Source organism: Stereum hirsutum, assembly GCF_000264905.1.
Source record: "Stereum hirsutum FP-91666 SS1 unplaced genomic scaffold STEHIscaffold_23, whole genome shotgun sequence".
Taxonomy (NCBI): domain Eukaryota; kingdom Fungi; phylum Basidiomycota; class Agaricomycetes; order Russulales; family Stereaceae; genus Stereum; species Stereum hirsutum.
In genome coordinates this window covers 100723-127954 of record NW_006763153.1, presented here as the reverse complement: position 1 = coordinate 127954, position 27232 = coordinate 100723, and the positions used below count along the sequence as shown (strand labels likewise).

Here is a 27232-nt window from a genome sequence, read left to right as displayed (position 1 = left end):
CCTGCTCTCTCCGCCCGTGGTACGTTCAGTCATTTTGAAGGTTCGTCTCCGTTGGCCGACGCCATTTTTGTCGTCTTACTGACCATCCCCATCATCGAACTCCTTGTACTCAATAGGATTCGGTTCTAGCCAGTGCTCCACCCCGAAAGTCCAATCCGCGAAGCAGCTTCCGGATTGTCGACTGGGGGCCCCGGGCCTCGCTCGATGATCTCACCATCCCCGGACGACATCCATCATTCTGTTCTCGGCGTCATTCCGGAGCCGTCCTCTTCCTGGCCAGCTCTCTCCTCGACGACCCTGCTCTCTCCGCCCGTGGTACGTTCACCATTTTGAAGGTTCGTCTCCGTGGCCGACGCCATTTTTGTCGTCTTACTGACCATCCCCATCATCGAACTCCTTGTACTCAATAGGATTCGGTTCTAGCCAGTGGCCCACCCCGAAAGTCCAATCCGCGAAGCAGCTTCCGGATTGTCGACTCTGAAAGGAGCGCACGTAATTGTCTTCGAAGATATCCCCCTCGTCAGATGATCTTTTTATTTTGTAGTCCGGATACAGACAATGTGTTCCCCCGCCATGTCCCTGCTAGATGCTCATTCTCACCCGTCGATGTCGTCCTGCATAATCAGCGTTGATGTCCTCTCTGTCATTCTTATTGCTTGAATCGGTCGACTGTCGTCACACCTGCGTACCCTGTCGCGCCCTGTATCACCTTTCTATCTCCCAATCGGTTCGATACGTTCTCCCCCATCTTCCTCACCATAACACACTTTTGTTTGCAAGGCATCTACCCCTATTCAGCACACACGATCTGGAACGCAATCGAGTTCCCTGGCCTCACAGCCCTTCCTAACTCGGGACCCTTGCAGGATACTCGACGCTTTGCAGCGTGTGCCAGTTAAAACGCTCGCTTTGGAAATGGCCTTCCAGGCGTAGAGCGCCTTGGCGTCACGGGTGTCAACTAGGGTCCTATCTTCTTCAATACAACGTCCCACCCGGTTAACATGCCTGTTCAAATCAAACAGATTTCTACACCGGACACGGCTTCTATACGAATACATCGAATGGTCTCAATTCAATCTTCAGCCAGGAAGAGATCATCTGTCAGTTGAGGCTGTCAGTGTATGTTCACGTCGCTCGTAGTTAGATGGTCAGATCTCGCAATTGGTGCGATGCGTGATGTTTGTCTCTACGTACCATCGCCACTCTTCCTTACGCGACGCGGCTGTGACTACTGACGTCATGCTATGATACGGCACTGTAATATTTCCTTTCGTTGGCGGTCCCTCGCCAAGAATGGTGCACATCCGACGCAATGATTAAGCTAAATCTGCCTATGTTCAATTTCAGAAGAGGCAGCGCTCGTACCATTGTTGTCTGTATTCTACCACCGCAAACACGCCTCTGTCTTTGTTCGATATGCTGATCTTAAAGACATTGTCTTTATTTTTATTGTGGTGACAATCCTACAGTTTTCACCATTGTCTGCGAGGCACGTCGTTGGACATCGCGTTGCGCTCCATCGTCGAAATGCCCTTCTGGACGCTTTCAACTCCTTATAGTCAACCACTTGGTGCGATATAAGTGGTGTCTGTCTTGCATATCACCTCTTCAAATTCCCTTCTCCCTCCTTGAGGACTGCTCACTACCGATTCCACCAAAATCCAAGCGGTGCAATGTAAGCATCCTCTCTGTGGTCCCATCGTGCTCGCTCGCTAATATTGACCATAGCTGTAAGCCATGCCGGAACGACCGGAAGTGCTCGTAGATTGTTACTGCCCCAGATGCATCGACAAAGGTGTCTTCAGGGAGCAAATCACAGAGGAGCTCCGGCGAGAACACTCGATCGCGACCCGGGGTCCCAGACCCTCAGGCCCTACATCGTACCTTCATCCACAGTTCGCTATGCATACCATGAACCGGACGACGATAGGTGCTGCTTTTCAGCCTTCCCTCCACTGCGAACCTTCGTTCGTATCCAGTCCTTCCGTGTCATCTGCGTTCCAGAGCGGAACTGTCCGACAGGACAGCCGAGTTCAATATTCATTTTATACACCGTCTCTCGATTCTCGAAATGCCTGCTCTCCCCCGCCAGCGGACGAGAACCTCGAAGTCCTCTCCTGGCAATCGCTAGGCGCCTCTGTCTCTCAAGACGGTGCAGATATGGATACCCTGCTATGGCACTCGCGTTCCAATGGTAACCCTCAGTCCACCGAGATTTCATCTGTCCCACATCCTCAGAGTTTCGCAGCCGAATTACTAGAGTCTGCTGTACATATCATGGAAAGCTCGAGAAAGACCTCGGCTGAGGCTCCTGTATCTCCCTCATCGATACCCGGTCCTCGGCAGGCCGGTACAACTCCGGTGGACGCTTCATTCACGTCCCCACAGTCGATCGAGCCCACATATTGGGACACCAAGCACCTTCCGAATATCGAACGTGTTCGCCGGGACACTATGAAGCGGATAGCAGATTTAGAGTCCCTTTCACACAGACACCCTTTCACCTCGCCCTTTCTCAATCCAGCCAGAACAACCGTTTTCCCTCTCGGTACGCTCAATACCTTGCAGCGCAACACGATCGCGGACGAAATCTATGACATCGAGGTGGCGATCGCCTCTAGCCAGAAAGTGATGTCCGATATCGCTCGCCGCAGCCCCTTCATTCAGAATCTCAAGTCTCTCGTAGCGAAGGAATTGGAGGGCCTGGAACATCTTTTGAAGAGCACGAAGGATGCTTTATCGATAGAAGATTCGTTGGTGATGGATTGTGGTCAGTATCCTCGAACTGATCATGCAAAGATACTCTTCTCATCCATTCCGTTTTAGATCATCTGTTCACAAATAGCGTTGACGTGGAGCCCGGACCTACACAGGTTGCCTTATTCATGGGGATGTGGCTTAGGATGAAACCTCGCGCGTCACAGGACGATACCTCTCAGGTCCTTGCCCTACTCACATTGTTCGGCTGGCAGATGGTAGAACTCGGCGATCGTCCAGCTACGAGGAAGCAAATACATGCCTTGAACTCGATCCCCAAAAAAGCCGAAACCGTGGAGAAAAAGTTCAACCTCACATCACGCATGATTTCTTTTGCTGTGTGCACTCAGTGCCACTGCACGTACGAGGCTCCTTATCCTCAAATATGTACGAATCGAGAAACGCCAGGCATCGAATGCGGATCGTTTTTACTCGATGATGAGGGAAAGCCTTTCAAGTTCGTTCTATATCGATCTTTTCATGAGTACGTTGGGAGCTTGGTTTGTCGAAGGGACTACCGAGATATATTTCGAGTCTTTCGAGAACAAGCATTACGACCGGCTCCAGAGGAATGGACTGACGTCCAGGACGGGCAGTACGTGCGTCTCCTCAAGGGCTCTGATGGTCGCTTGTTCATGGACGTACGAGGCGAAGATTCGGAAGCTCTCCTTTTTTCCCTGAGCGTAGACGGTTTCCAAATCGAGGGCGCCAACATCCACGGAAAATCCATGTCTGCTACTGCCATCGGCATGTCTTGCCTCAACCTTCCGGTCACGATGCGTAACGACTCCGCGAACTATTGGCTTGCCACCGTTATTCCCGACGAGCCTAACAAAAGCCAAATTCAGCACTACATACGCCCCATAGTTAAGATCATCAACCAGGCATATCGAGCGGGCATCCGCTACACTGGACGGGACCTCCCAAGGACCGGTTATAACGTCAAGTGCGCTGTCGGTCCAGTCGTTCTTGACTCCCCCGCCGGACGCACGCTCAGCGGATTCTTTCAAATCACCAGCCATTATTTTTGCTATATTTGTGATTGCTGGCACCTGGAAAATCTCGGAGCTACCGACTTCGAATGCTGGAGGCCTCGCAACGCCGAGCACTTGCGAACCTGGGCGCTCAGGTGGAGAGACGCTGCCACTACCACCGAGAGGGATTCTATTTGGGTCAATCGTGGTGTACAGTACTCGGAACTCTACGGTTGGGACTGGTGGGACCCTCCTCGCCAACTGGTACCCGAAGGAATGCACGGCTTTTACCTTAGGTTATGTCAAACGTACACGATAGGAGCACTTCGCCTGGTTCATAAGGAGAAGAAGGGGAAGAAGGGGAAGAAGGGGAAGAAGGAGAATGCGGGAGACGACAGTACTGTCACCCCGCGTGCTGTACGCTGCTACTCCTTCAATTTCGAGCTGCCGCCTCGACCAACTACCAGCTCCAACGTCTACCCAGGCCCTTCTGATGGTGGCGACGGTGACGACGGCGACGACGACGACGACATTGAGATGGAGGCAGAAGAGGACCATCTTTTCGACCTCAATGTCTTATACGAAGGAGGGCGTCTTGTTTCAAGAGACCTTCCGCAAGGCGAGGAAGGCAGATCACGCGTGACGAAGCTCAGACAACTCCGTGAAGAACTCCAGAAGAGCGCTAATGCTTGCAAATCCGTATTTGCCATTCATCGTCGCCTCACTGCTGGATTGCGCGACACCTCTTACGAGCCCCGTGCGAAAGATCGTGAGGAGGACGATAATGCGCCACGACGAACACCTCAACGTTACTTGGCGGATTCCATGGAGGACGAGAGTGCAATAGCACTCGAGTTCGTAGCTACCGACCTCTGGATCTTACCGAAGGCAGGAACGGGAAAGAAAGGCAAGGTGATTAGGCGTGATCATGCTGAGGCTCTTGCGAGTTGGGTGTGTTTTCTCTCCTTATCGTGACGCTTAACGCACGAAAACGACAACTGACATACCCATTAGCGCATGGCTATGCCTAGGGACCCGCCCAAGCATACATGGATCGACTCTGATACCGTCCTCTCTCGCGTGCGCGAAGCCATTCGTGATGTCGTTCGTCCGTCATGGGTAAACTCCGTCCCCGTCACCTTCGGATCTAAGAACGCCGGTCACCTGAAGGCGAACCAATGGAGAATTCTTTGGTCCATCTACATTCCACTTGCACTCCTCAGCCTCTGGATTGAAGGGATGCCCCGTGCCTCCGCTGATGCTGTGGATATGGCTCCGGTTCTAGAGAATGCTATGGCGTTGGTTTGTCTCTGTCTATTAGCCAGTAAACGGTCTATGACGAGGCAACGTGCCGAGGACTACCGCGAGGAGGTTAGAAAGCACGTCGAAGGAATCAAGAAACTCTTTCCGGGCTACCTTTTGCCCTACCATCATGCCGTGTTTCACGTCTATGATTTCCTGATTCTATACGGGCCCATCGCGTCGTGGTGGGCATTCCCATTTGAGCGGCTCATAGGAACGTTGCAGGACATACCGCATAATCACAAAAAGGGTGAGTGGTTCGACGTCTACATGTTCTTCTATAGATCTGCACCGTCGTACTACGATCACTGACTAGTATTTAATCTACAGGGGAAGCTGAACGCACTATGTTGCTGTCATGGACACGGGGCAGCCGTTTCAAACAATGGGCTGCTCGATCGGACTGTCCTCCTGCACTCAGACAGTGCCAGAATATGATGGACAAGGCGTCGGGAAAGAAGCAGGACACGGCTCCTGATCTGGAGGATTTCACAGTGAAGGCCGTATCCGAAGCTGTTCGAGACATGACGGGGAAAGTCGAGTTGCCAACACGTCCAACAATCCAGCGCCACGGAGTATTTTTCTCACGAGAGTCACAGCACCTTGGTAATAGTTTGATCATGGTCTCTCCCGAATCCAGTGGGACTTCTCGCCGACGAGGGTTTCCAGCCAAGATCGTTGAGATATACATTCTCGGAGGCCATATCAAGCTCGCAATATATCCCCAACTGGAAGCGCCTCACACCGTCGCGAACATACAAGAGCGCTTTCCACACTTCCCAGCATCCATCTATTCAACATCCTATTCAAAGGTCATCAGGGAGATCCCCGTGGAGTGGGTTCAAGGCCATTGCGCCCAACTTCGTTTGTCCAACGATCTCGTACTCGTCCTCGATGTCACTAAGGTAACTGCATATTTATTTACCGCTGAAGAGCCTTTCATCGACTTATCGATTCGGCCCAGGATTGAAGCCAGACATATATAGTGCATTTTACGAACACAAGCGGTTGGATCGGATGCTGCCGCCGCACAACTTGTGTACCGAGGGCGGGATAGAGAGACGAGAAGTTAAGGTTTCAATCGTACGGAAGACATCACTTTACGCGGTGGGAGATGCTGAAGGGTCGAGAGTGTCAGACGAATGATATACGATCCCGTGTGTAACTACGTACTGAACACTGCGGCCATGCTTTGCACTCATAGCAGGTCACTAGCCTCTTCGTCCCAGCCCTTCCTTTCCTCCGTAGGACTAAGAACGTGCCGGCGGCGTATAGCATTGTGGGTACCGCGACTACAAGGAATCAGCTTCGCATGTACGTGGGTGCGACACCTTGGGACGGCCGTGCCATTGTGAGGTGTAGACGACGCTAGTCTCCTAGAACAGAGTAGCCAATCCTTCAACCGGCTGGCCCAAGGATCAGTAGACGGTGCTTGCTGTGGGAAAGGTTTCTGCCTGGAGCTATCGATCAACGTTCGTACCACTTCTTGCAAGTGCTGGCGCAGATCGAGAGGTCTGGCAGCCACTTCAAATCGGAAGAGACTGTAACATCAAAGCTCTCAGTTTGCACTCTCAATCGGGGATTTTTTCGCCTTCGCCGCCCTTTAGCTCACATTCCATAGAAACCTTTTAGTTGAGAAAGATGATGTCTTTGAACTCACACCCGTATCATGAATCTCATGCCGTTCCCTGAGAGCACAATACACTGCTTACACCAGTATCCGCTTGCCTGTAGAATTCAATTTGTAGTTACATACAAGATCGTACAATCGAAACCAACTATCCTCCACCCGTCAACAGCAGCGACACAAGAACAAATGACACCGACCAGCTAGCCTGAAACTCATATCCACGAACGACGAAACATATTCCATTGCGTCCCGAAAGCAAGGACGAAAAAGTATTTGTGGGGTCCATTCGGGATCATGGTGGGGGTGACATTATGGTGGATGCGGCGCTGTGATTTGTAGTAGTGCAAGAAGCCCTGCAGTTGTTGGGGCATGCCAGCAAACTGGGCTACCTGAATTTCGTGGACATCATAGCCCCAGGGCAGAGAGTACCCGAAGCGCCATGCTCCATTCAACCAGACCGCCTCCAGCGGCATGAGATATGGAACCGGATTGGGCTATTGAGAGGGTTGAGTTTCGTACCAAAAGCCATAAAGTTGTTTGACTCACTAGCGGCAAACCAGGCAAAGCGGGTTGACTTGGTCCAATACACCAGAGCTGGACGGCGACGGTGAACGTCAAAGATGGCACCCATGACCAGACGGGTGGCCCGCCAGCGGGATTGGCGAAGGGGAGCATTTGTTCGATCGAGATGAATGACATCCCTTGGGTGAGGGCGATCGTCCGTTGGCGTAAGGGACGGACAGGATGGTTCCTCCAATGTGTCAAGTGTATATCGACGGTGTCTTGACCCGGAAAGCGGGTAGCCTCTGAACCGAGAAAGCCTTGGTACAAGGCCATTGCCTGCAGGATCCTACATCAGCAACAATTGGTTCAATATACAAAAGAGTGTAGGCACCTTGGTGGCGATCGACAGAGATCTGGGGGAACAGGGGTGATCGATTGACGGGGTTTAAAAACCAAAACCTCCTGGGAGAAAGTGTGACTGCGTGACACAACGCAAGCCTTATCAATTCGTAATTCCTTCGGATCTAGCGACAAGCGTAGTTCGTTCCAACCATCATCTACGAAAGCTCATCGATCGCCCCACCAGCACAAATGGCCAACCGATCCAACAACATGCCCCAGGTACGTCAGTATGCCCACTTCCCAGCGTTCTATCTATCTGACAGGATTGAAGTCCCAGTATCAGCGCCGTGGCAAAGGCAAACGTTCCCAAGCCCGATCCAATTACAACCCGTATCGTCGCAACCCATACTATGAGTTTACGAGCCGTTTCAACGCCAACGACACTTTAGACCCCTTCTTTACCTATGTTCGCCCAACGTATCCGCCTCTCCGCGAAACGCAATCCAACGGGCGTCCTCTTCCTGTTCTCCACAGCACGCTCGATGCGTACGCGGCCTCTGAAGACCCCTCCTACATCCCCATGTCTCAAGAGTTGCTCAGGGCAGACATGTTCGCTATGGGCGCGAACGAGGATACCCTTGAAAAGTATATGGCGGATCACAACAAGGTTGTTCAGGATTTACTTGACAGATGTGGTGGTCATTTACCGTCCAGAGGGGTACGTAGCGTTATCCACGTTATCATATGCGCGACAGCTGATTGGTCGATCCGACAGCGTAAACCGAGACCGGGTGTAGATGAGGTCATGGTCTATAACATTCCGAACTCAGATCTTGCGATACGCATTTGGGAGGGCGGCATGAGGGACCTTGGGCAATACTGTCTTGATCTTGTCAGCCGCGCTCGTCGTGGAGAAGTCGTCAACACTCCGAAGGCTTGGAAGTTCACCTTCGTCCCGTTGCCGGGTACTTTCATGCCCGGTGGGCAGCTGCTTCCTTGGGAGACTAACTTTGGAATCCGGGAGGTACTTCCAGGACAAGAGAGATACAGCGCACCCGAGGGCTCGCGGCTCGCGCTCATACGCGATGGATGTCCCCCTTTTCTTTTCCAGATTCCTACCAGACCTTATTGCGATATGACTTTCCATCTTCCACAGCCCGTTCCCCCGTATTTCTAGACATTCCAAGTTCTCCTCAGCAGGTCTATCTTATAATCCGCCGTCGTTGACGAAATTTCTTCCCGTCAGTCTTCCGACTCGTCACGTTTATGCCGATTGATCCTGCAGTACCTCCTGTCTTACTCCTTCTCGGACCTACCTTCCAGCCTTTTCAGACGTTCTTCCAGCTTTACTTTTCTGTCCTCTTTTTGTCAGCCACCCAGCCTCCCCCAGTTCACTTAGTGTCCACCTTTGAATCTCTTGTCTCTCACCGCATGTATTGGGAAGTTCATGTATCTACGTTTTGACCAGCTTTGTGCGCTCCGTCTTGTCTCGCCCGCTTGTATGTATTGGAAGGCTGTGCATTTTCGTTCTGCTCTGTCTTTTCTAATGGGTCAGTGCTTGTAAGGCTAGGTTCGATGGCTGGCGACTGCCTCCGCTGACGATGCGAACCGCTTCAGTTCCGACTGCCTTGGGTCTTCGCCAAGGACGAGAATGTTCACGGAATGTGGTGCATCTGTAGTCAGGCTGTGTGAATCGTATTCATCCGGCGATCCGAAACTGAGACGCGTGTGTCAGACGACGAAGATGACTGGCTTGAGGACACTGTTACGGTGAGTAAAGTCCTTGTCCTGATAGTGAAGGGTAGAGCTGCATGCCAGGCTAACACCGATGGGCAACGGTGTTGAAGGTCTCGCCTTCTAGTCTGCCCGCTTGTCTAATGCCTTCCCAAGCGCTGAAATCTCATCCCCGTGGTCGTCTTTCCAAAGCATCCTGCAATCGTATCTTGACAGGGATAAATACCTACTGTCAACCCTAACCCGCGCTCCCAGCAATTCCTCCCAACGCGCACGGACACTGTAGAAAGGCGCCCACCGCGCGTCAGCCACTGCGTCGTTCCGTAACTGGCACGTGCATCTGCTCTCGCTCGTCAGCGCCGTGCTTGACAGTGAGTGTGATTATCTCACTCAAATCTATATGTTTACCTTAGCTTCCTCTGCTGTATCTCATGTAAATAGTCCTCCTAGCATGTATACCACTTCAGATGTGGATATTGGGACCGCAGATAGACTCATTTTTCGGCATTTCTTCGTGTGTAGCCCAAAGTAAATACATGAAAATAGTATCTCCATAAGAAGCAGGGCATATTGAAAGGTAAAAACTGGTGTGGGGTTATATAAGGTAATCTATAGGTAATTATAATGGTGGTTTTGGGGTGATGGAGCGCTGAGCGATGTATAGAAGGAGATGGAAAGATATGGGTGAGTGGCATGAGCAGATATACTTAGGGTCTGGAAGTACATACAGGGATGAGAACATGAGAGACATCTCATGGAACGTGACTAAAGATGGTAATAAAGACATGTTGGCTTGGGGGTAGGAAGGGTAGTGCAATGGGTGAGGATAAATAGCATTGCACAGTAAGCGACAGGCAGGAAAAGCGAGCTAAGAGCATACGATAGTAAGGCTTACTTATCTTTACTTATTTGAATCTTATCCTAGCAAAACCTACACCAGTTGTAGGCGCCAACATGAGCGAGATGCGAAAATGTACTAGGGTGGGGTCCATGTTGAGCACAGGCTGGGGAGCTCTTAGTGCAAGCTCTAGACAAGACAACCGAGGACGATCGCCGTTTTGATCTTGTACATCCGGGATGAAGAGGGGTAGTGCGACTCACAACGACTATCGAAAGTCCGGCAGAAAAGAAGGTAGTGGATCGCGAGGGGTTGTCGTCGGAGGTGGAGGAGAGCAAGAGGAGAGCCTCGAAGCAGGTGCGAAAGTGTCGCGATTCGGGCGATTCGGGCTTGCCACCGCGCCTCCATTTACCATTCCGTGTGTCACTCCGGGCTGCAAAACTCTAGCTCATGCAATACACGATCTCTTGCCGTGAAACTTAGCACGCATAATGCCCCCTACTGTAGCTCCATGCTTATGTGGTTTTGTTGTAAACTTCCTGAGAGAAAGGTCGTCGATCGAGAGGCGGGGCCGTTGATCGGACGGCCGCGCCCGCCAAAGTGTCCGAAACGCCCCCTCATCGTTCGACCTCCCGCTGACATTATTGTACTCAAATGACTTTGCATATAGTCTAGCGGTGATTTAACATGATTTAGGAGAACTTGAACGGGGGAAAACGATAGGGAATTGGGTCTGTTTTTCGCACTGTCCGAACGACGGTTTGTTGGAACGAAGGGCCACTGATCATGAAAGTACGTTTCGATTCTTCCATGCTTTTCGCCCCTTTCACCCGTTCCTACACATCCGACGTACCCTCTACCTCTGCCTGCTCAGTGGGGGAAACGACATAGATGCCGAAGAAATCCTGCTTATTATGTGCCATCTTCGTGTATCAAACTGACCAGTGGCTTGAGCGCCTAAGTCACAGCCGGCTCTCCTAGGCCTCCCCGTACGTTCAACGTTCCTTTGTTAACGTTAGGCTTTTGTTGAGTCGTTTGGCAATCACAGCTTTGTACTCCTATGTGATCTCTATAAAAGATGTTCATTTCGAGCTATTCTGTTGCTCGTACACTTCTGCACTCAATAGCCACTCGTTCGTGATGTGGGGTACGCTGCGATCTTTCTGGTCGTTTTTGAGGCGACGTTCATCGCGATATACTCTTACTCGACGCCTCGAAGGTCATGAGGACGCTGTATTGGCTCTGTCCGTCTCTGAGCATAATATTCTTGCTAGTGCCGGTGAGTCTACCCTCATCTTGTAGAGCTAGAGCGAACGTACTGACGAATGCATTCCACAGGATATGACGGGATCAGAGTTTGGCAATTACCCACTGGAACACCCATTCTAGCGCCTCATGCCGATTCTGCACTTCGTGGCACAGTCTCTGCATTAACGTGGGTTCCTGTTGCACACGACTGTGATGTCCTACTCTATGGAACGGCATCAGGCTATCTAGGTTCATGGCTGAAACGAGAAGGGGTGAGTTCGCCTTTTCATTCTCTGATAATCGACCTTTCTAAGGCCTTTACAGTGTGACACTGCGGAAGAGGGCTTTGGACGTTGCATTGGTAACGGCGGAGAGATCACGAGTTTAACGACAACAAAGGACAATGATGGCTCATTTCTCGTCGCTGTCGCCGCTTTGGACGGGATACTCCAAGTATGGCTTCTCAGGGGAGACAATAGCATGGAAGGAAAGTTCTCCCTGCAACTAGATATTGTTCCCCGTGCGCTGTGTTTCAGCACAGACGGGACTACATTGAGGGTTTTTGGTCTTCGGTGTGGAAGCATGTATGGCTTTATTTTGTTCTTTCCTTCCCGTCCACGATCATTGCGTTTGCTAAACGCCGTATTCAGCTTGATCTTGCAGAGTGGCTCTGGCGACCTTCTCACCCGCCAAGTCATCGGTAGATCGATTATGTATGTGCGCCCAATTGATTTGCCTCTCTGCCTACTTGCTAACGTAGATGGTTTGAAGTGGAGGCGTCGCTGTCAATCCGTGCCAATCGTCATTTGTCGTGGATAATACCTGGGATGGTCTTGACCTCTTTGAGCTGTCCAACTGCCACTGGGTCAGAAGCTTCCTCACGAATGAAACGAAATTCCGTTATCCGAAGCAGGTGGCCTTCGCTGAGAACGGCAGAGCGGTCGTCGGTGGGGATGAGGATGGGAATATCTATGTCTTCGATACGACCAGCGGATCAGAACTTTCCGTTCTCCAGCACTCGAAAGGTGCTTCTGTCTATACTATAACAGTGAGTCCACCCTTGACTAGAGACGAATTACTCTGATGACTATGGTTGCCAGACTTCCTCTTTTGGGGGAAGCTCTTGGATTATTGCCGCTGATTCGACTGAAGGCAAGGCAAGTTTTATATCGGTATGGGAGCATAAGACCAGGATCGAGGCACCATGCAATGGTTTAGGCTCGAAGAGAAGCTCATCGCCCATGCGTTCAGTCGGAAAGCGCACCCTTCGCTGGACGCTGATCGTCGCGGCGTCGGCCTTTGTCGTACAAAATACTTACTCGGTAAGTAAAGCTTTCTCCTCGTTCATTTTCGGTGTAATCTTACGGCCTGTTCAAGATGGTAGTCCTACATCGACCGGATATCGTCCCGACGATGAACAGAGTGATGTTAAATGTAGGCGACTGGATTCAGAGAAGGTGGGAGGAGCGAACAGGACAAACTCGCAGCCAGGGCATGTATGGAGTTAGAGAAAAATACTTGCGTTACATTACCGGTCGCTAGTGTAACGGAACCGAGTTCACCTGTGCTTTGACCCGGAAATCTATCGTATGGTACTCGGCATCGCCATGTAGTGTAATTGTGAGACAGCGTAGCAATAAGTAGGATGGAATTTATTCGCGAGCACTCAAACACGCTCTTGGCCATATATACCGTAAATTACATCATACGCGTCTCGTATATAGCTTTTGTTGACACTGTGAGCTTTCGCATTTGCGTTTTGCCCGGAAAGCGTCCGCCAAACAGTGCAGAGTCCAGACATACACTGTCGTTCGAGCTCCGAAATCAGGAGAAGTCGTCTCTGAATTCGGCACTCTCCTGCGGGCATTGAAATTCCACGTGGGGCACCTGAGTTTGCTTCCGCGTCCCAGCTGGCAACTGCTTCGCTCTTGAACGTTTGAACACCGCCCACGCTCGTCGAAGCAGCTTCACGAGTTGGCTTAGTTTTCTCCTGATAATCAATCAACTGCTTAGCTTTTGACCTACCTACCATCTGCACTCGTCGAAGCAGCTTCACGAGTGTCGGCCTAGTCACTGGCAATCCTTTCAACTTTGCCGAGGTAGCTTCGCGAGGTACTGGCTCCTACATTCCCAACATTTATCCAAATAGCTAAGCATGTCAATCCCGTCAGGCGTATCTTCTCGATCGATATGGCTCCTCGAACGCAAAATCTTGAGCGCAACGCTGTATCCCACGATGAGCAAGTTCCTCACAAAGGAGACGTGTGGAAGGCGATGGAAGGATCAATTGTTTCTCCAGACTATACACAGACTCTCGTAGCCCGCTCTGATGATTACAGCCTATCTTGGACTTATGCCTACGCGCAGAGCGACTACGGCGACATAATTACGGCTGACGCAGAGCCCTGGTCCAGCGCGGCGATGATTCCAGGAGTGGAGCCTATACAGCATCATCCTTCAAATTATACCATGCTTTTCACGAGAGGCTGGTTTAACATCGAGACCCCTTACACCATTTACCGTCCTGCCCCAATCACAGAAGCCGACCGCCGGCGGATTTGTATCCTCCCCTATGTCAATTCGAACTGGCTGCCTGCCGAGGCTCTAGCCAGTTCTGTCGACCAGCCTTACATGACCCGGTTAGCTTCGGGCACCGCTGACGCTCTATACTCACGCGTCCAACGTTATCAAGCAATTTGTCAGGCCATCATCTCTTACTTCGACATTGCCCGCTGCGCGCCGCCGATGGATCTCCTAGAATCTCCTCGCCTGTTCGCGCAGCCTCGAGACGCGATGGATCATGTACGGCGCTTATGTCATCTGCAACTCCTCGTCTGGGGTTGGCAGGGACTGATACGTTGGGCTTTTAGTTCGATAAGCTCGGAACGCTGGCCTCGTACCCCTCTTCCGTTGCAATGGGACTGGGCCGCATTCATCGACGGAGAAGACCTCTTCAGGCACCCGTGTATCGGAGCTGTAGTAGACTGGGGAGGATTGCCGGACAGACGGTGGCCCAATGTTTCCTGGTTTTTGCGCAGAGGAATCCGGATGGACTGGTTACTATCGCGAGACATGCGCTTTTACCCACCTCTAGGAAACATTGGCCCCAACCTTGGAAATATTCCGTTTGCCGGTCGATTTGGCCGATCGCCCTCCCCCGTACACGTTGCTCCCCGAGCAGCGCCCAGTTCGCTATCCAATTCTAGAGCATCGTCACCCATTGCGCAAATGGGATCTCCACCACCACCCGGCACGGATCCAGTCCCAGATTTTGACTGGCCTGCGCCGCCGCTACTCACGCCCTCTAGTCTATCTCGAGACCTTGCTCGCCGTAATCACAATGACCGTTACGATCAACAGAAATGGGGAAACGGACGGGGCCGGTTCGATTTGCTTCTGCTCTTTTCTCGTTGCGACTCAACTCGAGTAGCAGGTGCGAGTGGAGGGTTTTCGGCGGACGATTTCCGTTATGCTACACTCCTACCCCACCGCGATATCTCAAAGGTTATTCATTTCGAATTTCGACGAGATTGGCCCGGCCCGCGAATAGGTGGTTTTATCCTTCCCCCTCGGGCTTATCGAGGACAGGAGAAGCCGGAAATCCCTGACTCCAGTGAGGAATACGCTGATGCCTCTGTTGACCGCGGATATCCTCCGTTGGAACAGGTAACAGCAGGGTGTGAGGACGCAGTCGATGTGGATGAACAGGTACCGATGCAGGGTGTGAGAGATAGTGTCGTTATCCACGAATATTCCAGACAGCCCATTGACGAGGAGGATGAGAAGGTGGACTATGAGCCGTCGACTGCACCTAATTCGCCTCGGGCCGGAGTTCAGGAGGAGCCGACTCCGGTGGAGGACGAGCAGGATGAGAAGGTGGACTATGAGCCGTCGACTGCACCCAACTCGCCTCGGGCTGGAGTTGAGGAGGAACAGACTCCAGTGCAGGAAGAGGAGGTACATAGATCCTTCGGTTGCTTTCACGGTTCCTCACCTACGGACAATACAGCGGAAACCTTACCTACGTCAGCAAAGGGCAAGCAGAAGGCTTCGGGTCTTCTACCTATCGCGCAGAGGTCTACCTTATCAAACGAGGACGCTCGCCTTACGCAAAGCCTAGAGATGGAACAGCGGCAGTTTCAATGGGCTCAGACTGACTCGCTGCGAAATCTCAATCGTAACACTGCAGCTGGTGAATCTTCATCGGGCCCGGGCAATCACTATTTCCCCCGGACGATCTCACCAGCAGGTCCTCGACGAAGGTCCAACAATCCTCTTGAGCCGCGTCGATCCTACCACCGTCCCTTATACGACTCTTACCGGCCCAGTCACTCCGCTCGTCGACCTTCTCGATCATCAGAGGTGGGGCACTCGCGTCGCTTTCATAGCGGTGATATGGAACGAATTCGTCCTCGTCTCCACAGATATCAGCCTTCATCTACTTTCCCACCTCCAGATCACGATGTCGCCCCATCTCGTTCGCATCACCCAGATACAAGGCAGAATGGACCTCCTCGGCCGGCTGTTCAGAGGACGGTGGAAACAACAAGTGCGATGCACTACAGTCATTTCGGAGAAAGTTGTTCGGCAAGATCCATGGAACGAGAAACAGTACTCGAAAACGCGTCAGGGTCTGCCTCTCTTTCGCCATCCCGGACGTTCGGACTAGAGCCAGACGGTCGCCCTATGACTCGGGAGATGTCTGAGACCTTACAATCCCGGTCGCCGGCTCCCCTGGACGTCGATCGTACCATCGCCAGGCCTGCAAGCCCTGTGCATCACACTTTAGCATCTGTCGAGCTATCGGAACAGTTGCTGCGTGGAGACGAGAACCAACCCTGGCCCTGGACGGAAGCGATAGCGAACGATCCCTCGGTGCAGGAACTTGTCAGTACTGACGCCAGTGTAACCCTCATTCGTGGAGATCGAGCACCACTGGAATTGCCTCATCGACTACGTCCCTCGATGGAAGGCTTCATCTATCTCACAGGCCATGGAATCTTACGCGCTGCGGTATGGAGGCATCGTGTAGGGTGGCATGCATGGGAAGAATTTGTTTTATATCTCTTTGGGCACGGCATACCGTTTGAATGGGCAGTGCCCACCGCACTCGTGACGTCGTTAGACCGAGTCCCACCGCCTTTATCTTGGATGCAGACAGATCCCGTCACTCAATGGTGGAATCATCATACAGGCAACATCGTCGACTCTTGGTCTTGGGCACTAGCAGAGGTGCTCCGTCGTCCGCACGCCGTGCGTGCTCTGGTCAGTGGTGGAGTCCTATGGCGATTGGCGATTGAGTTCGGACCTGCCGGCCTCCTTCGCGAAGCCGTTCGAGGCCCATCGATAGTTACTACTCACTATCGCAGGGGCAGGGCCCATGCGAGAGCCGTTCCCACCTCAAGCGATCAGTTATCGCGAGTAGAGATCAATGCTCTTACAGGCCGTCATCCGTCTGGTCGGTCTCTCTGGCCTACCAACGAGGAGCTGTTCGTTGGACGTGTTTGGAATGGCGAATGGTCGCGGTGGTGCGAGAAATGGTTCGTGGAACGGTTAAACGAGATACGTTCGACGGCTCAAGAAGTCCAAGCGGGCCGTAGGCCCCCTGAGAATGTTTTTGTTCAGTCTGGAGGATGGATACGTCAGCTGCGCCTCGCTGCCAAATCTTCGCGAAGAAAACTGGACGGGCCCGGGTCTGAAGCATGGGTCGGCGAGTTTGCTTCACGTATGTCGGGTTGGTCTCGCTTGAACGTTATCCATATCAGTGGATCCCCAGCCGAAACGGATATCTCTGGTGACCCGGGCAAGGATAAGGTTGACGATCGTATGGAGGAATGATGAGCTGATCCGCAGAAATAAATGCGCGGACAGGTAGCGTGCCTTCACACTTCCTTGTACGAATGCCATGTTTACCTCAATATTTCTCCACAGATGTTTCTCTTTGTGGTGTGCCATATCACTCGTACCATATCTCAGGTTCTTTCTTAAGACGGAGAGCTCAAGACGTAGGTATGTCAAACGCAAGATCGCGGATCGCATTGGTACGCTCATAATGACGCCCTCGGTGATGTTAGGTGCATGTGGTCTGTTTCTTTCTAAATATATATCGTCATCGTAGCAGTCATTTTGTTCCTGATGGGCATGTATGTTTGCTGAGGAAGCGGGGATTTATAATCGCATAAAGTTCTAGAAGCGCTGTCTACAAGTCACACCATTTGGACACAGGTACTGAGCTAGTACGGTAGGTCCTTCACACCTTCTGCTTCTGGCGATGAACCTGTTATATCTTGGGTTTGCGCCTTTTCAACGAGTTAGAAAGGCTTACCCTGGCACGGCTGGACGTATATTTCAAGTGCGCCTTGATGACGTCGTGGACCGGCCAATGATCCTCGTAGTCATCCAACGATGGATGGCGTGCACGAACCTGAGAAAATCCGCAAGCTGTGAGTTTGTGATCAAACCTTTAGATTATCGCACTGACCTCTTCCACCACCTCTTGTACGAGTGCGGGATTCTGACCAGTTATCGTCTTCTTGACATTCAACTTTAGGTCGCACTCCTGCTTGATATAGGACTATCCAGACAGGCGTCAGACAATCAGTTCGTCGGCACCCGGAGGTGATACACTTGCCTCAATCTTCTCCCAGGTTCTGGAATGATACTGAACTCTTTGTCTTACGCTATAACCTCCTCTCCCTGGACGTCCGTTTTCCCCCTGCGGTTTTGGGATGTGACCTCGATTGTCTTCGCCGTTGCCGGCTGGCTCGATGTCTTGCCCCGGTTCTTCCCCGGATGGCTCTCCGTCCGTGCCTCTGGGCTCTGCATCGTCTTCGTCTTCGTCTTCTTCATCGGCTCGAGCTTGAGTAGTCTCTGGATGTTGGTCCTGCAACGTTGGTGGTTTAGGATACGGCCCAGGGTACAGCCTGAGTGGGTCGACTTTGCGGGAGCGGACGGGACCAGAATAAGAACCTATCGGCAGGGTTTGGTGCAAATATGTCGCTCGCTGGACTGGACTGCAATGGCTGAGGTGGGTACATGCTAGCGGCAATTTCATTGAAGGCGACTTCTGGCAGATGAGTGGTGCGGCAGGGAAGACTTTATCAGAGGAGCCGGTCATGGATGTCGTCTTTGAGCCCTCGGTGGGTGGCATGTTTGAGCTGATGTGAGCCTGATAGTGTACGTTTCGACGTGGATATATCCTTCCTTTTATATTGACCCTCCCCACGCCTCACCCTAGGAAAAAAGAAGAAAAAATGTTTTGTTCTTTCAACTATGCTGTAGAACAATGACTCTGAACAGGGTGAGCACGAAATTCGCACCCTCGGGCGTCGTCATTTTTAGCGCACAATGCTTTTCGACTCAATTTCTTTTCGTATGATTCCCTCAGCCTCAAGAACTAAAGGAAATCGCATGAGGAAACGATGCGGTTAGCGTTAGCAGCGCTTCTTATGGTTGATGATGTTTTGTGGCTGGTACAAGTTCTTTGACGGGCCAGAAAGTACTTTGTTACGTCGCAACACTTTGTGTACCTATTTGGCAAGTTGACGCCTGGGTCAGCCCAAGGAGATCGATTTACGTCACTGGCACACGGCGACCTATTGGGTAACATTTTCGTTCGGATGCTCGAATGATTTTGCTCATTGTCCAATGCCCTCTTACCCTTTGAAAGTATTGCTTTGTTCACTCCAACAATTGTTCGGCTGCTTCAGGCAACGTCAAACCTTTTCTCTACAATACCGTAAGATAGTCGCATCCGGATTCATGCGTTTTGTGTTTTTTCGATCGTTGTTGTCTTTGTGGGGGTTCACGGTGCCCACCCACTCTATAAAGACCCACACCCCTTTAGTTATCCGCTCAAGACGATTTCTACACGCAAACATGGACACAGACAATATTCATATACCCGACACCTACGCGAGTGTAACACCGGTACGTCCTTAATACCACCACTTCGGTCCACGTTTAAACTAAGAGTTGTCCGCAGCCTCCTGGGCCTCGCCAGGACTTCGGATTTCCGGGATCACCACCTCAGCCCGTGGCCGGAGCGAAAAGGGAACGCAGCATAGAGCATGACCCGGAAGAAGGCGCGGAGACATTCTCAACAGTACGACGGCTGGAAGATGGCGATGTTAAACTGGTATGCTGTCTTGTCCTTTCAAGTTAACGACTTCCGCATTTGAACAATATCGTCCAAGGCTTACACAGGACAACTCGCCGATCGGGTGCGACAGGCTTACGCCAGTCTAGAAAGGGCCAAATCCCGCCAGACCACCGTCAATGATTTGCTCAGAGAGGCTCGAAAAGATTTGAGCTCCACTCAGAAACGCTTGCAGACGCGTGAAACGTTCCCCTCTGCCCAGTCCGCCTTATTTACAAGTCAGACTGCGTTTGTCAACAGTCTTCTTGCGACGAAGCATAGTCTTGAAAACTCTATCGATACCTTAGAAGACGAGATTCTGACCTCAGAGCTCGAGAACGGGTGTGAAGACTGTCTTCGCCTGCAAGACGAACTAGACAATCTTCTACTTGCTCAGAAGGATGGTCGCTTTCGATTTTCCCTTGAAAGTATAGCTCTGTCGAAAGAGGTCGAGGAGTTGAGCTCTGCGAAGCCGGTAAGTCACATGAAGTTCTTCTTCACTCTTCAGCAGCTGACGCTGCTCTTGCTACAGGCCGACGAGACTCTCCTTCAAATGAGAGCTCAGTTAGAGGTGCGTCTTTGCCTGTTAGTCGTATACGGGCAAGGTCCGAAATAGCCCATAGAACCTTCAAGCGAATGTCAACACCGAAGAAGCAAAACTTCATGTGAGCACTTCAAACAGTCTCTCCTTCCTTCTCGTCACATTTCGCTCGCGTCTTACTAAGCCTCTTCTATCCGGGCCAGGCTCAAAAGACCAACATAGAGGAGTTGAAAGTCATGCACGACAAGATAGCGCGTGAGGACAATGAGTTGAAGGTAGTTTATTGCAGTGTTTTCTCTCACCATGACGCTAGAGACTACTCATACTATCATAGGCGGAGAAGGTTCGGCTGGATGAAGAAGTAACACATTTGAAACACGCCACCAACTTAATGAGCACTTCAAAGGATCTCCGACAAGAGACAGAGGTAGATCGCCATGTTAGTTCCTGTCATCATAGCTGACAAAGTGCTCGCAGGCACGGTTGAGCAATGCTCGCCGTCAGGGGGAAGAGCGAAGAAAAGAGACTGAGATGGCGCAGTCTGAGAAGGCTGCTTTAGTGAACGGTCCTTTGCGGGTTTGTGTTTCGTTACATGATCGCCCTCGAAAATAACTAGTCATCGTTGATATTGTACTTATTCCGATAGATAGAGGCCGCTGCTGCTAAGCAAGCTCGAGAAACTGCAGACAATATCGAGGCAGGGATACAGATGCTGGAGGTATTCAATCCCACAAGTCTATTAGTCGAGCCTTACTCAAAGATTTCTTTCCAGGCCGAACGGAAAGAGCTATCCCAAGCGCGGTTGAAATTACAGGAAAAGATAAACCAAGCGAGGGAGACCCAAGAACGAGTCGATGAGGTCAGTTCTTCATCTGATGTTCTCGGGTGTGGGACTCTGACGGCTCCATAGAAAGCGAGAGGAGATATTGCCTCGCTTCAAGTTTGTTTCGTTTCCTTCTGTCTCATGTCATGGAACTCTGAATGACTTCGTTCAGGCCCGCCTGCACGCTGTCAAGCAGATGTGCGCTTCGAAGCGAGAGCAGATGAAGGAAGCTGCAGATACCGTGCATGCGCTTGAGACGAAGACGAAGCAATATATGGAAGAGATAGGCACGACAGAATCCCAGATCAAGGTGACAACTCGTTTTGAATACTTGTGTTTTTTATGCGCTCACGTCGGGCGCATATGAATGTACTATCAGGACGTCACAGCGAGCACGGCAACACTTCGCAGAGATTTGGCATCGCTTGAAGCCCGCCGAGTACGTTTGCCTAGTCCCTTGCAGTCACCTCACATCCCCTGATAAGGGTAGCATCAGGATCAAGAGCTCGGCGAAGCTAGGAAGATCGTTCAGGAGCTGAAAGAGGACGTTCGTTCTTCTGAAGAGGGTTTAAACGTGCATCTATTTTTTGTCTTCTTTTGGACTTGGCTAACGGCAAGTAATACGGATCAGACCATCTATCTTGACTCCTCGCAGCTTTCGGATGTGATCTACGCATTGCAATCGAAGCTGGACAGCCTGAAGGTACGTCGTTCTTGTTATTGCGAGGTATGCTTTGATCTTGACAGTGAAGTAAAGGATGAAGTTAACCGGGCTGGACCCTCATCGCTTCCTGGAGAAGTAGACGCCGTACGCAACGAAGTCTCTGCTCTCGAAAACGAGTACCGGGAGAATCAGGTGAGTCCCGAGTAGTCCTGCGTGATATAGGATTAATATTGTGTAGCTCGAGCTTCTCTTCCAAGAGGCCGCTCGATCAACCCTGGAGTCCGATATCGACAAGGTGAAGAGCAAGTTGTCCAAGCGTACATCGGTCAGTTCAACCGGAGTCATACGGCAGTATTGGCATTCCCGCCTCTCTGCGCGAGAGTTTCCTTGCTCCTTCGCTGACTTACTATGATCTGTAGGAGATGGATGTTGATCCACAGGACGCTTCTGACGTTCCTTTGAGCGGAGCAAATCCATCGACGTCACACTCACGAACAAGAAGCAACGAGCCAACCACTCCTACGCGGCCGAGGGATAGACGTGTGGAACAGAACAGAACGCCAATAAAAGCGTCTAATATCGTTTTGGAAAGTCCTGTGAGGCGGCAGTCTGATTGGGCAAAGATAGCAAAGGCAGCAATGTCCCCCCTACCGACTCGGGGAAGCAGGAATCGTCGGCGTAGAGACGAAGACAGCGATGAGGATGAAGACCACAGCCGCAGCCGCAGGAAGCGAACTAGTCAAGGGCGTCCGATGAGAGCGACAGGGAGTCGGAAGGCTACGGTCCATGTTGAAACAGACGAGGACGAGGACGAGGACGATGAGGAACAGAATAGAAATATGGATGTGGATGTGGAGGACGAGGAGGAGGACGAGGAGGACGAGGACGAGGAGGAGGAGGATGAGGATGATGGGCTGGAAGATGGAGACGATGAGGATGAAGAAGAAGACGACGTTGGACGTACTCAGCGCAAAGCTCACCTGGTGCGTATGGTGTATAAGTCTCATATCTGCCGATCTGCTTCTGACGTACTGCTCTGAATCGTCTCCAGGCCACAGTTCGCGCGATCGTTTGCAAATACACGGGCATCAAGAAGGAGCGATTCGTACCCGACATGAACTGGATCGACCCCATGTCTGTGCAAGCGTTCAAAGACGGAAAGCATCAAGGACCTGTGCTCAAGAAGAACGGCCTCCTTCTCGACCTCCCTGGAGGCCTCACTTCCCCTTGGAACAAGGCGGCAATCACGCTGCTCGCTCACCAAGCACGTTTGGCCTCGTACAAGCCTAATCGAAGGGAGCCGGAGAAGGGCCAAGGCTACTTTGAAAAAACCGTGAGGGAGCGCCTGCGCCATTTCTTCGACGCCTGGAAGTTCTACAGGCCTCAACTGAAACCGAACAGCGTGGAGTACGAGACCGAGAAGGAGGCGCAGGCTCGTTGGACGACAAAGTACAAGTGCAAGAAGGATTTCGCTCGAAAGAATGGCCGGAAGAACAGGGTAAGTCTCATCCGCATACACGCTAGACGAAGTATACTGAGCATATTCTTCAGAAATTTGAACACAGGTTGGCGGCGATCATGGCTATGCTCACACAGCACCGAGAGAACGGTGATAACCAGGCCTTGGAGTTGTGGGAGAAACTCGGATCGCTCATCATGAAGCTCACTAAGGACGGCATGAGCTCGGACGAAAGCAGCTCTGAGAACGGCATTTTCGTGTACCGCGTTCGTCTCGTGGCATGGAGGAGGGAGATGAACAAGGAGCTGATGCTCGTGGACAAAGTCTACACAGACCACCCGGAGCTGTTCCAGGGCGCGGGTGCGAGACCGGTTCCACGGTTGCGAAGCAGCACAACTGTCTCTTTCAGCGCTCCGGTGCCTCGTTTGCCGAAGACGCTGTATGACAAGAGGTGGATGAAGGGACTGTCAGAATACAAGCTGATGGAGCTGGGCCCGACAGAGGAGAAGTTCAAGCTTCCGATCGTGCGCGAGTAGGATGGTTGTTAGTCCATTGGTGTTGCTCGAGTTTCTGCTTCTGCGATGTGTCGAACGGACTAGGACTTGGTTTTTCGTGGCAGATATTTCCTGTACCATGTACCCGAATACATAAGTTTGTCGATGGGTTATCATTTGTGTGAGGAGCGACTCGTGAACGGGACTGGGGCCACTGTGGCACGTGTGACAGCGGGCGACGTCGGCGGTTCTTGTCACATTGTCACATTCATCGGGCAGTGCACAAGGCGTGGACGCGTCTTTCAACCGACGTCGTCGTCGTCGTCGTCGTGGCGGCGGCGTCGGAGCTTCGTCAACGCGTGGTTTTACTCTACTGGTGATCCCTGTCTATTGTCTCTCTACTGCTACCTCAGTGTCGACTCGGATGGTGTCCTCCCTACGTTACCCTCACCTACACCCCGTCTGGCCAGAGCCGTTGGCGCAGGGACTATGTTCCCTGAAGAGATAGCTTAGTCCAGACGTGTGGAAGGCTGACCACTTCGATATATCCCCTCGATAATATCGCTTCTCCTGTTTAGCTTTGGAAAAGGATCGAAGGAACGGTCGAGCCTCCTGCTCGTTCCAGAGGTTCGTCCCATTCAGCTGCCGATACTGTACGCTTTGTCTTATTGAACGTGCTGACCGCTTTCATTGTTCACAGAAATTTCAGTTCTCGAAAGCTCAGTCAGAAGCCCAACCCGCGAAGCAGCTTCCGGGTTGCGACTTTTGGACTTGAACATGGTCTCCGCGGTTCATCGCGGCATGTTCGATTGACCACCCTCGACATCGAAGATTTGAGCATCAGGAAGACTAGTCTTCCCGGACGACATCTATCATTCTGTTCTCGGCGTCATTCCGGAGCCGTCCTCTTCCTGGCCAGCTCTCTCCTCGACGACCCTGCTCTCTCCGCCCGTGGTACATTCACCATCTTGAAGGTTCGTCTCCGTTGGCCGACGCCATTTTTGTCGTCTTACTGACCATCCCCATCATCGAACTTCTTGTACTCAATAGGATTCGGTTCTAGCCAGTGGCCCACCCCGAAAGTCCAATCCGCGAAGCAGCTTCCGGATTGTCGACTGGGGGCCCTGGGCCTCGCTCGATGATCTCACCGTGTCCGAAGCACCGTCTTGCGTCATCGCCCACGCAAAGGCTTGATAAATCCTATCTTTTGTGCCATTGACAGTCTCCACAACCACGATCGCAGGCCTCATACCAGTGCCCCCGCTTGTACATATGTGGGCTCGACATATTTGGGTCGTCAGCATTGCGTCCCTGTCTGCGCGTCCCCCAGAAGATTTCACGTTTACGCACAAGCACCCGAATATTGTCCGTTGTCCGTTCTCTTGCTTTGTTCTGAGCGGCCCACGAGCGACGCATCGTGCGGCTCACCTCCAAATTTTGCCGATCGATTGTTCGCCTCAATGTAGTGTATGTTCAATGGAGAGCTGTAGACAAAGGGACCAAAGATCATAGGCTGCCTATATAATGAACGCCTCTTCGTCCCGCATTTCCCCCACAGCTTGCAATGAGTCTCCAGTCATTGTCGGTGGCCACTCGCCAACGTTGTCTCCAGTTCCATCAGTCCACGTCTTCCTGCGTTCTCAACGCGGACGTTTTCGCCTCCATCATCCAACTCACAGACCCCGCCACCATGGCTCAATGCCGCCTTGTCAGCCATGCGTTCGACCGACTCTCCATCCCAATCCTCGTCCGATCCGTGATTCTCAAGCATTCTGGTGACAAGGCCATAACCTTCTGTCAATTCATGCTTGAAGGCTCCGGTCGACCATTTTTGCTATCCATCCAACAGCTCGTCATCTATCCCTCCGTACGGCACCTTGCTATGAATTCTTGGAATACGCCGACCGTCATTGATCGCTTCACCTATCTCGTCGATTCCCTTTTGGCTCTAATCCATGCTGCGAGGGAGTTAAGAACGCTCCGCTTCGTTTCCTGTTCGGAGTTGTTGCTGAAGAAACACGACCCCGACTTGTTCCCGGAATGCACCCCCCACCCGCATCTTTCCTACGTAGAACTTGAATATATGTCGAATCCCATCCTTCCGGCCTTCCTCTCGATGCAGCATCTATCCTTGGCCGCCTACAGTTTCTCATCGTCACTAGAATCGGAATTACGCTCGCTCGCCGTGTTTCCGGCACTACGATCGTTCTCCGGACCGACATCAGCATTCGTAGCCCTCTCATTCCACCATGCACTAGAAGTCATACGCCTCCATGAATATATTTCTCGTTTCGCACAACCTGCGTGGATCCGTACCGCGAGTGATGTCGATGATATTTTGGGTGCCATCAGTCGGGTGCCAGCCAGAAGCATCGCGATCGGCATAGATACACCTGACGGTGTGTCATCCACTTGCTCCTTCTGGAGCCGGCTGGTGGATGCTGCTCCCCACCTTGAGTTTCTGGCGGCGACGTTGTCGTCCGATAGTTACATGATCGCGACGACTCTTTCCGTAAGTCTGTCATGATCTTCGTCCACTCATTGAGTATTAACCGTGTATTTTTTCAAGGGTCATGATGCTCTGTTCACAGCACTGAACCTTTTACCCAACCTGCATCATGTTTGGCTGCACGTCTTCGACTACTCAGCCTGCTATGCCACGTGGAACCGCCTCTCAGGTACATGGAGAGACCCCTACGAGGGTTATCCTGACCAAAGCCTCACCTTGTTGCGTCAAAACCAATGCATATTAGGAGCGGCATGGTTGTCGTTCAAGTATTGCGTTGCGGTCGCACGTTGGAATTCGGTGGCGCTGCGTCTAGATGAAAGTGGGCAGACACATGTGATGGGACGAACACGCGAAGGGAGATCCTGGGTCGAATCTCCGAGCTTAATTGCCCAAGCTCGGGATGGGATTATGTTCGAGTGGGCGGAGTGCTTGCGCTCCGCGGCCAGGACGACAGTCTCTTTCGCAGACCCATCGTCACCGAGCAGGTTGACGGGCGCGGAGGCAGGCCTGATGTAAATGTCGTCGAGCTCTGCGATGCTTGAAATAAATGGGATTATGTTCGAGTGGGCGGAGAAGGGGGCTACGAAAGGCTAAACTAGGAATAGGTGTGAGATGGGCGAAGGAAGGGTGGCAGGCGGGAAAAAGAGGCGACGGCATATGTGCGTTTATATGGGTACTGTTCGATGTTTTGTATGTTTTTCACTCTATTTACTTCCCTCTTCCCTGCTCATCTTTGGATATGCTGTACCTTCACGTTTCTGTCTCGTAATTGGCGTACTTCCCTTTGTATAACAATATCGGGCGATGACCGCATGAGGTGGAGGATGTGGGTGGAGAGTGCCCGGGTTGAACGTTGAACGACGACGATGTCCCCGGGCGAAGAGTGTCGGGCGAATGAGCGCAGGGTCGTTGCCTCGCTCAGTCGGTAGGTCGTGTCTCAGCCGGGCGCCGAGCGGGCGCTGGTCGCGCACCAAGCGGGCATCGTGTGGGCGCTGGTCGCGCACTGTCGGTGGGCGACGGCGGGCGACGGCGGGCGCAAAATTTCTCGCGCGAGATTTTTAAAAAACCGCGGACGAGGTTTATTATATTTCTCACTTGGGAACAATGAAAAGTCTCGCGTGAGAAATCCTTTAGAGAACTTTAAATTCTGGGTCCAGTTCCGCTCCTCGTTTCTCACGCGTTATCCATTTAAGACCTCGGGCGCAGAATTTTGTATTCAGAGCTGGTCGAACATTAAATTCATCGTCTGAGAAATGCGCCCGAAACACATTCCGAA

At 51.9% G+C, this 27232-nt stretch overlaps 8 protein-coding genes across 8 annotated transcripts; 6 read left to right on the top strand and 2 right to left on the bottom strand.

Moving 5' to 3' along the window:
- Positions 1–1737: 1737 nt before the first annotated feature.
- STEHIDRAFT_163330 (uncharacterized protein) lies at positions 1738–6458 on the top strand (the record flags this gene model as incomplete). The annotated part of the gene is made up of 6 exons (XM_007311029.1): positions 1738–2770; positions 2827–4682; positions 4746–5283; positions 5364–5938; positions 6238–6347; positions 6419–6458. 6 exons carry the CDS (start codon positions 1738–1740, stop codon positions 6456–6458), a joined length of 4152 nt encoding a protein of 1383 aa, XP_007311091.1.
- Positions 6459–6875: 417 nt separating this feature from the next.
- Positions 6876–7500, bottom strand: STEHIDRAFT_116253 (uncharacterized protein; the record flags this gene model as incomplete). The annotated part of the gene is made up of 2 exons (XM_007311028.1): positions 6876–7157; positions 7210–7500. The coding sequence occupies 2 exons, from the start codon at positions 7498–7500 to the stop codon at positions 6876–6878; spliced, it is 573 nt and encodes a 190-aa protein (XP_007311090.1).
- Positions 7501–7758: 258 nt separating this feature from the next.
- Positions 7759–9896, top strand: STEHIDRAFT_116252 (uncharacterized protein; the record flags this gene model as incomplete). Its single annotated transcript, XM_007311027.1, has 9 exons — positions 7759–7788; positions 7841–8227; positions 8285–8533; positions 8978–9008; positions 9245–9279; positions 9530–9614; positions 9657–9757; positions 9790–9820; positions 9859–9896. The coding sequence occupies 9 exons, from the start codon at positions 7759–7761 to the stop codon at positions 9894–9896; spliced, it is 987 nt and encodes a 328-aa protein (XP_007311089.1).
- A 1325-nt stretch (positions 9897–11221) lies between these two features.
- Positions 11222–12610, top strand: STEHIDRAFT_163327 (WD40 repeat-like protein; the record flags this gene model as incomplete). Its single annotated transcript, XM_007311026.1, has 8 exons — positions 11222–11228; positions 11301–11360; positions 11420–11601; positions 11654–11913; positions 11980–12042; positions 12101–12377; positions 12430–12501; positions 12581–12610. 8 exons carry the CDS (start codon positions 11222–11224, stop codon positions 12608–12610), a joined length of 951 nt encoding a protein of 316 aa, XP_007311088.1.
- A 909-nt stretch (positions 12611–13519) lies between these two features.
- Positions 13520–17167, top strand: STEHIDRAFT_163326 (uncharacterized protein; the record flags this gene model as incomplete). The annotated part of the gene is made up of 1 exon (XM_007311025.1): positions 13520–17167. One exon carries the CDS (start codon positions 13520–13522, stop codon positions 17165–17167), a length of 3648 nt encoding a protein of 1215 aa, XP_007311087.1.
- A 412-nt stretch (positions 17168–17579) lies between these two features.
- STEHIDRAFT_163325 (uncharacterized protein) lies at positions 17580–18479 on the bottom strand (the record flags this gene model as incomplete). Its single annotated transcript, XM_007311024.1, has 4 exons — positions 17580–17594; positions 17655–17753; positions 17811–17903; positions 18009–18479. The coding sequence occupies 4 exons, from the start codon at positions 18477–18479 to the stop codon at positions 17580–17582; spliced, it is 678 nt and encodes a 225-aa protein (XP_007311086.1).
- A 728-nt stretch (positions 18480–19207) lies between these two features.
- Positions 19208–24641, top strand: STEHIDRAFT_163324 (uncharacterized protein; the record flags this gene model as incomplete). Its single annotated transcript, XM_007311023.1, has 22 exons — positions 19208–19258; positions 19314–19466; positions 19525–19941; positions 19999–20037; positions 20090–20131; positions 20211–20282; positions 20342–20434; positions 20485–20583; positions 20654–20725; positions 20780–20866; positions 20918–20947; positions 21003–21140; positions 21210–21269; positions 21327–21404; positions 21462–21533; positions 21588–21686; positions 21733–21819; positions 21914–22477; positions 22546–22992; positions 23046–23485; positions 24148–24421; positions 24498–24641. The coding sequence occupies 22 exons, from the start codon at positions 19208–19210 to the stop codon at positions 24639–24641; spliced, it is 3558 nt and encodes a 1185-aa protein (XP_007311085.1).
- Positions 24642–25011: 370 nt separating this feature from the next.
- Positions 25012–26472, top strand: STEHIDRAFT_163323 (uncharacterized protein; the record flags this gene model as incomplete). The annotated part of the gene is made up of 2 exons (XM_007311022.1): positions 25012–25959; positions 26017–26472. 2 exons carry the CDS (start codon positions 25012–25014, stop codon positions 26470–26472), a joined length of 1404 nt encoding a protein of 467 aa, XP_007311084.1.
- Positions 26473–27232: the final 760 nt, after the last annotated feature.